Genomic DNA, 7,957 nt, shown 5'->3' with positions numbered 1-7,957 from the left:
GGAGCAGGGCATTAGAAATGAGGAGGAGAGGACAGATTCCTTCCGTCGTCAGTTACACGACACGCACTTGCACCTCTTCGCCATGGAGAGGCAGGTACGGGAGAGGGTCTGGAGTGTGATAGCCGACTGTGAAATTGTGTTAGATGTGGTCGCGAAGGCGCCACCCAGGACCACCCGCCGGGAGCCGATGGAGGATGCTGATACTTTGGGTTCGGTTGGGGACTGGGCCCCTAGGGGAGGCGCTTAGGGCCGCTTATATGACTCTTGTTCTGCTTATCCATCTTTTGTATCCGGATTTGATTCGCTAGTTTTTGGGAGTTGAAGTGCTCATGTATATAATGGGTTTTGCCCCGATCGGATGTCGGGTAATTTGTATAGTTTTGGCGTGCATTTGTATATGTGTGTACATATTGTGCTGGCTGGTATATATAAGCGTTTGCTTTATGTTTTATGAAATGTTTTGTGTTTCATGTTTTCGTAATTCATTTCCCTTTTTCTTTTAGCTTTTTGCACTTAAAAATGGACTCCGGTGGTCGAGGTCGAGGTAGGGGACGAGGTCGAGGCCTCGAGGTACAAAATGAACCTGAAAGTAACCAGGTAACTACAGCCATCCAGCAAATGGCTGATTTACTTGAGCAAATGGTCGCCCAACAGGGCCAGGGTCAGGGAAATAACGCTGGAAACCCTGGGAGCAGTAGGGGGAACCATGAGTGGGAGGACCGCGCCCTGACGTGGCGGAGGGCTGGTTGGAACGTATGTTGGATATTTTTGCCGCCTTGGAATATACGGAGGAGCGGCAAGTATCGTAAAATGGGAACGAGAGCAGACCCCCTGGACCTGGATTAATTTTACTAGGAAATTTAATGAGAAATACCTTCCGCCGATGGTACATGAGAGACGGGAGGACGATTTCCTTCGCCTGCGCCAAGGGGCGCTAAGTGTTGCCGAATACGAGACCCAATTCACTAAATTGTCTCGTTTCGCTCTGGATTTGGTGTTAATAGAGCAAAAGCGGTTCCACCGCTTTGTTCAGGGGTTGAACGTTGAGATTCAAGAGGCATTGGCGGCCGCTCAGTTGGATACTTTTAGTCAGGTATTAGAAAAAGCGCAGAGGATTGAGACAGCCCGGGGTCAAGTAAAGGCATTCCATGATAGAAAGAGAAGGCAGCCGGGCACCGGAAACTTTAGTGTCGGGCAAAGCTCGAGAAATGAGCAGCCCACTAAAATGGGTAGGGGAGCAGGAGGTCTACGACCGGCGGGGACTTCAAACCAGGGAAATGCTGGAAGGGGACAAACGGGGCGAGGGCCCCAAAGAGGTGGCCACAGAGTAGGGGTGACTACAGGGACGAGACAGACCTGTGGTTTTTGCGGAGGCAATCATACCGCTGATAATTGCTGGAAAAATAGTGCAGTCAGGAAATACTTTAAGTGTGGCAGTACAGAGCACCTGATTGCACAATGCCCAAATATGCGGACTGAAGGAAGCACTTCACGGGCAGAAGGGACTACGCCAAAATCAGTAAATGCAGCAGGGAATCGACTGAAAGTGCTTGCGCGGGTTTATGCTATGAGCCATCAGGAGGTGACTAACCCTTCGGCAGTCATCGAAGGTACGCTTTCTATATTTCGGCGTACCGCATGGGTGTTAATAGATCCTGGTGCTACCCATTCTTTTGTGAGTCCTGCATTTATGACATATATAGATAGTAAAGCAGAAAAACTACCATATGATTTAGAAATAAAGACTCCCATTACCAATAAGAGCATCCTTGCCAATATGATGTACAAAGGTTGTGACGTGTGGATAGGGGAACGAAAGTTATCGGTAGATTTAATAGAGTTAGCTCTTAAGGGGTACGATCTTATATTAGGTATGGATTGGGTAGCTAAGTATCATGCACACCTAGACTGCAGTACGAAAAAGGTTGACTTTCACATACCGGGTGAGCCTATATTACAATTAGATGTACGAGGAAAGTTAGCCTCCACCGCTCTTGTTTTTGGGATTCGGGCTCGGAAATTGCTAAGTAAGGGTGCCCGAGTGTTTTTGGCCATGTTGATTAATACCCCAGGAGAGCAATTAAAAGTAGAAAATGTGCTGGTGGTGTGTGAGTTTCTTGAGATGTTTCCCGAAGAGTTGACCTCACTATCGCCGGAAAGAGAAATCGAATTTAAGATTGATCTGCACCCAGGGGTGGAACCAATATCGAAAACTCCTTACCGCATGGCTCCTGCGGAACTGAAGGAATTAAAAATATAGTTACAGGAATTATTGGATCGAGGATTTATTCAGGAAAGTGAATCTCCTTGGAGAGCCCCGGTACTATTTGTAAAGAAAAAGGATGGATGTTTACGGATGTGCATCGATTACAGGGGACTAAATAATCTCACGATTAAGAACAAATATCCCCTACCACTGATTAATGAGTTATTTGACCAACTGCAGGATGCAGTTGTATTTTCTGAGCTGGATCTTCGACAGGGATATTACCAACTAAGGATCCGGAAGGAGGATATCCCTAAGACCGCGTTTAATTCGTGGTACGGGCATTTTGAATTTGCAGTCATGCTCTTTGGATTGACGAATGCTCCAGCTGCATTTATGGACTTAATGCACCGAGTCTTCAAACCTTACCTAGACCAATTTGTTGTGGTGTTTATTGATGATATTCTGGTCTACTCGAAGACTCGTGAGGATCAAGAACGGCATTTGAGGTTAGTGCTACAGACTCTTAAGAAGCACCAATTATATGCTAAGTTTAGTAAGTGCGAATTCTGGCTGGACAAGGTGTCTTTCCTTGGACACGTGATTTCAAGGGATGGTATACCGGTAGACCCCGCTAAGGTTAAAGCCGTCACAGAATGGAAATGGCTAGAGAGCCCAACTGAAGTTAGAAGTTTCTTAGGGCTTGCAGGATACTATCGCCGCTTCATAAAGGACTTTTCTAAGATAGCTGGACCTCTGACGGACTTGACTAAAATTCACAATCAATTCATCTGGACTTCGAAGTACGAGGCTAGTTTTCAAGAGCTAAAAGGGCGATTAACTTCTGCACCGATTCTTACTTTTGCCCAATGGGAAAGACAGCTTTGTGGTATATACGGATGCGTCTCGGATGGGTTTGGGATGTGTACTTATGTAAAATGGACAAGTGATAGCCTATGCATCCCGAAAATTGAAACCCCATGTGCAAAACTACCCGACTCACGACTTGGAATTAGCTGCGGTGGTATTTGCTCTTCAGAAGTGGCGATATTATTTATATGGGATAACCTTTGAGATTTTCACCGACCATAAGAGTCTCAAGTATTTATTTTCGCAGAAAGAGCTGAATTTGAGACAGCGTAGGTGAATGGAAATCTTAGAGGACTATGACTGCACCATTAAATACCATCCTGGTAAAGCTAATGTAGTAGCTGATGCCCTTAGCCGGAAAGCTCAGGTTTCGAGTCTACAGGTAAAAGAGTGAGAGCTACTAGAAGAAGTTGGGAAATGGAATCCTCGACTCAAGTCACACAAAGTGCTGTTTAGCAATATTACGGTGACTTCCACGCAATTGCCTAAGATAAAGGAGGCTTAGAAGGAGGACCCCCAGGTACAGAAGTGGAAGGAAAAAGTCAAGAAAGAGATGATATCCGATTTTAATGTGAATTCGGATGAGATGTTAAGGTATAGAAATCGATTGGTTATACCGCAGGATACGGATATCAAGAAAGAGCTATTGGAAGAAGCTCACCGCTCGCGGTACACAGTACATCCTGGTACGACGAAGATGTACCACGAATTGAAGAGTTTATACTGGTGGGATGGCATGAAAAAGGACATCGCTCAGTTTGTGCAAACATGTCTAACCTGTCAGCAAATAAAGGCTGAGCACCAAAAACCCTCAAGTTTACTCCAACCGTTAGAAGTACCGGAGTGGAAATGGGAGCACATTACTATGGATTTCGTATCTGATTTACCGCGAACACAAAAGGGGCATGATGCCATTTGGGTAATTGTAGACAGCTTGACCAAATCAGCTCATTTCCTAACCGTGAACATGAAGTACACCCTAGAGAAACTAGCTCAACTGTATAAGGACAAAATTGTACGATTACATGGCGTACCCGTGAGCATAGTTTCGGATCGAGATCCACGATTTGTATCACGGTTCTGGCAAAGGATGCAAGAAGCTTTAGGCTCTAAACTCAATCTAAGTACAGCCTACCATCCTCAGACAGATGGGCCATCGGAGCGAACGATACAAACTCTTGAGGATATGCTCCGATCGAGTGTAATGGATTTTGGGGGAAATTGGAGCCAACACCTCACATTAATAGAATTTGCATACAATAATAGTTACCTCTCCTCCGTACAAATGGCACTGTATGAAGCACTATATGGACGTAAGTGTCGCTCACCGATCTTTTGGGATGAAGTTGGCGAAAGAAAGGTCTTGGATTCGACTACGGTGCCATGGATCGAAGAAGCAGTAGAGAAAGTTAAAATTATTTGCCAGAGAATACAGATGGCTCAGAGTCGGTAGAAAAGTTACGCCGATCACCGAAGAAAGGATCTGGAGTTCCAAGAGGGAAACATGGTATTTCTCAAGGTAACACCACTCCGAGGAACGATTGCAGCTACGAAGGGGAAGAAGTTGAAGTCTCGATATATAGGACCGTATAGGATTCAATGGTGAGTCGGGACAGTGGCGTATCAGTTGGAGTTACCAGCTAGTATGTCCCGAATCCACAATGTCTTTCACATCTCGTTATTGAAGAAGTATCATCCAGATCCCGCACACATCCTACACACAGAGGACGTCGAGTTAGATGAGACCCTCACCTATGAAGAGCAACCGGTACAAATTTTGGATCGAAAGGTGAAGGAGTTAAGGAATAAGTAGATACCTTTGGTGAAGATCTTATGGAGAAACCATGATGTGGAGGAGGCCACCTGGGAGGTGGAAGATGACATGCAGAAAAAGTACCCTGCTCTGTTCGGGAATTAAGGTAATAATTTCGAGAACGAAATTGTCTTAAGAGGGGGAGGTTGTGAGACCCCGGGTCATCCTTAATTTTGTTAATATATGAATGAGGGTTTATTTATGTTGCAAAGGAAGTTTTAAGATTTATTTAATTTCCTTATATATTCGTTTTTGACAAAACCCTAATCGGAACCTTCCAAAACCCTAAGTTGGGTTTAAAACTCTAATTTCATCCATGGTATAAAGTGTGTGCATTAATTGCATTTGTGTATGTTAGTACATGGTTAAGTATAGGTGATTAAGTTGGTAGGGTGATTAGTGGAGAAACTAAGAAGAATAATTAGTTGGCACTAGATGACGTTTACAACCTATGGAGTAAATTGATAGGAAAGGAAAGGTTTAAGGGCAAGAGTGGAATAAAAGCTAAGTTGAAGTGCATGGGCTAAGAAGCAAATAAGGTACTTTTGTGTGATTGGTTGGCCATAAGAAATATCTTTCCTAAGTGGTTTGCACCCCATATTAGTCACAAGAGACATAACCAAGTCAATAGTAAGACAAAACAAAGCAAAACAAGAGAGTGAAAGAGAGAGTGAGCTGTGAGAGAGGAGAAGAAAAACCAAGGGAAAGTTTGCAAAGTTCAACCAAAATTCTTCCATAAATCTTCATCTTGAAGCATAAAGAATCCACGTTGGAGTTCGCTTAAGGTCATTAGCCACCACACATACGTTATCTGGAGGTAAGAAAGTCTAGTTGAAGGGTTAAGTTGGTTAATGATTCATGAACTAGTGGTTATTGTGGTAAAGGATGTTAGTTGTGATTGATTATGGTGTCTCTTATGTTTCCCACTTGTTTTTATGGATTAATTTGGTGAAATTTGGGGCCTTGATGTTTGGCCATCTGAACCCTAATTAGGGTTTCATGCTAAACATTTTAGTTAGCTCTAGTCTTGTGTTATTGAACTTGTAGTGGTTGTGTTTGATGATTGGTTTCATTTGTTTGGTGAGTGAATGGTAAAAACTGATTTGGGTTAAGAAACCCTAGGCTAAAGCAAGGGGTATAAGCTTGGTTAAGGATTAACTTGGTTAGGGTTTGATGCACTAATGGTTAGATTAAGTTAGCGGGTACATATGAAGTTAGGTTAGAAAGTGTAGTTAGTGTTTGGTTAGTTTTAGGGAATTTGTTGGTACAATTTCAGATAATTAGAAGGCTACATAGGAGTTGATTTAAGGGTGTGTAGTTGATATGCATTTGGTTAGAAAACTTGCACGATACTCATAGAAATGGACCATGCGTTCGCGATGGAGGAAGAAAGTGGAGTTCTACGGACCTTTTCTTGTGGTCGACGGAGGGTCGACAAGTGAGCACGCATGGTGAATGACTTGGCTTTGGAGCTAATCCGTATCCTTGCATTGTTTTGTTACTTTTGCTTTTATTGTTACTGTTGCTTTTATTTTGATATATTAGTGGCATAAATGTCTGACTTGATGCAAAATTACCATTTTGCCCCTGTTGCTTGCTAAGCTTTAAGCTTATCCATTTTTCTTTGTTAATTCCTTAACAGGGGCCGTACGCGGGGATCACGCTTCATGAGAGTTATATCCCTAGATTGACCTTTGTAATTATACCAGTTGGACTTTTTACAATGTTTTTCCTGATTCTCCCCGTTAGAGTTAGGACGTTGCTTAGGGTCCACTTTTCGGTTTTAGTTCTCGTTTTGGTGTGTTGTAGTGGACTGGAATGTCCCTTCTGAAGATGTACATATTGTAGATGGTACTTTTGAAGATGTATGATTGTAAATAGTATCTTTTGATATTTAGTCTCTTTTATTTACCTTTCGTTTTCGAGTCCTGGCACGAGCCAGGCAGGCGGTCCGCCAAACCCTTTGGTTCGCCTCTACGTGCGGTGGGGTCGTCACATCAAACACCCCTGCCAATCGGGCTGGAAATCCGGCCAAGAACTGGCCGGATTATCCTGGCCGAATTCTAGCCAGGCCAAAACCCAAAATTTTTTCTTTTCCCCCTGCATATCCGGCCTTGTATCCGGCCAGAACTTGGCCAGATTTTTGGCCAGATTTGTGAACAATAAATTCGTCAAAATTCTTTTCTTCCTCCATTCAAATTCCGCACTCATTTCAAACCAAGCTAAACATATAGAGCAGGTAATCATTAACTTGATATGTACATACCACAACAAATCTACGTCATATACATTAGAGGAATACAATTATCGATCCCACATTTACAATATACAACTCAAAAACACACTTGGAATCAAATACATCAAGGTTTTTCCAAAACAATCGAGGAGCTATCCAAAAGAACAAAATACCTAACTAGCTCAACTCCTTTTCTCAAAACTTGATTTCGAAAGTATTCCTGTAAGGAAAACAAAATAACGGGGGTGAGCTTACTGTAGACACCAAATTTTTAAGGTATTTTTGTTTACTGGTATTTTTATTTTTGATTAATTTCATTTACTTTTAGTCTTTTATTTTAAGTCATTTTTATCATTTAATTAAACTTTAATCATTTAATCATTTAATTTTTTGTTTCGATTCTAGGTTTTTATTTTATTTGATTCGTGTTTCTTGTCTTACTTTAATTAAATTAAGAGTTTTTGCACTAAATTTTTGGAAAAAAAAAGAAAAAAAAGGGAAAAGAAAAAGAAAAAGTCAATCAAAGGGACAAGAATAAGACACATAAACCTACTTTGGGGTTTGAAATCTGGGCCTTTCAAATTAGGTTCAGTCTTTGGGGGGGTGCCTTAAAAAATGAAAACAGCCGCAAGAGAGAGAATGAGGGACTTGCTAGTGACGGCTGCAAATCTAGGAGAAGGGTTTTGAGAGAGGAGGGCCGAGAGGAGGATAGCTGAAAATCTGGAGAGAAAAAGGGATAACATATGACGGCTGATGCGAAAAAGAAACAGAGGAAAAGAAAGGCAAAAGGGGGGCTACGAAAAAGGCTAAAGAAAAGCTAAGGAAAGAAAAG

The 7,957-nt window shown here is 42.4% G+C and overlaps 1 protein-coding gene across 1 annotated transcript; it reads left to right on the top strand.

The window, feature by feature from the left end:
* The first annotated feature begins 883 nt into the window (after positions 1-883).
* Positions 884-2,260, top strand: LOC140014162 (uncharacterized). The gene has a single exon (XM_072064575.1). It carries the CDS (start codon positions 884-886, stop codon positions 2,258-2,260), a length of 1,377 nt encoding a protein of 458 aa, XP_071920676.1.
* Positions 2,261-7,957: the final 5,697 nt, after the last annotated feature.

This window comes from Coffea arabica, chromosome 9c (genome assembly GCF_036785885.1).
Source record: "Coffea arabica cultivar ET-39 chromosome 9c, Coffea Arabica ET-39 HiFi, whole genome shotgun sequence".
NCBI lineage: Eukaryota > Viridiplantae > Streptophyta > Magnoliopsida > Gentianales > Rubiaceae > Coffea > Coffea arabica.
This window is presented reverse-complemented; position numbering and strand designations above follow the sequence as displayed.

Bases quoted from the DNA above. Each gene is read 5' to 3' on its own strand.
- LOC140014162 (XM_072064575.1), top strand. From the start codon at position 884: ATGGTACATGAGAGACGGGAGGACGATTTCCTTCGCCTGCGCCAAGGG.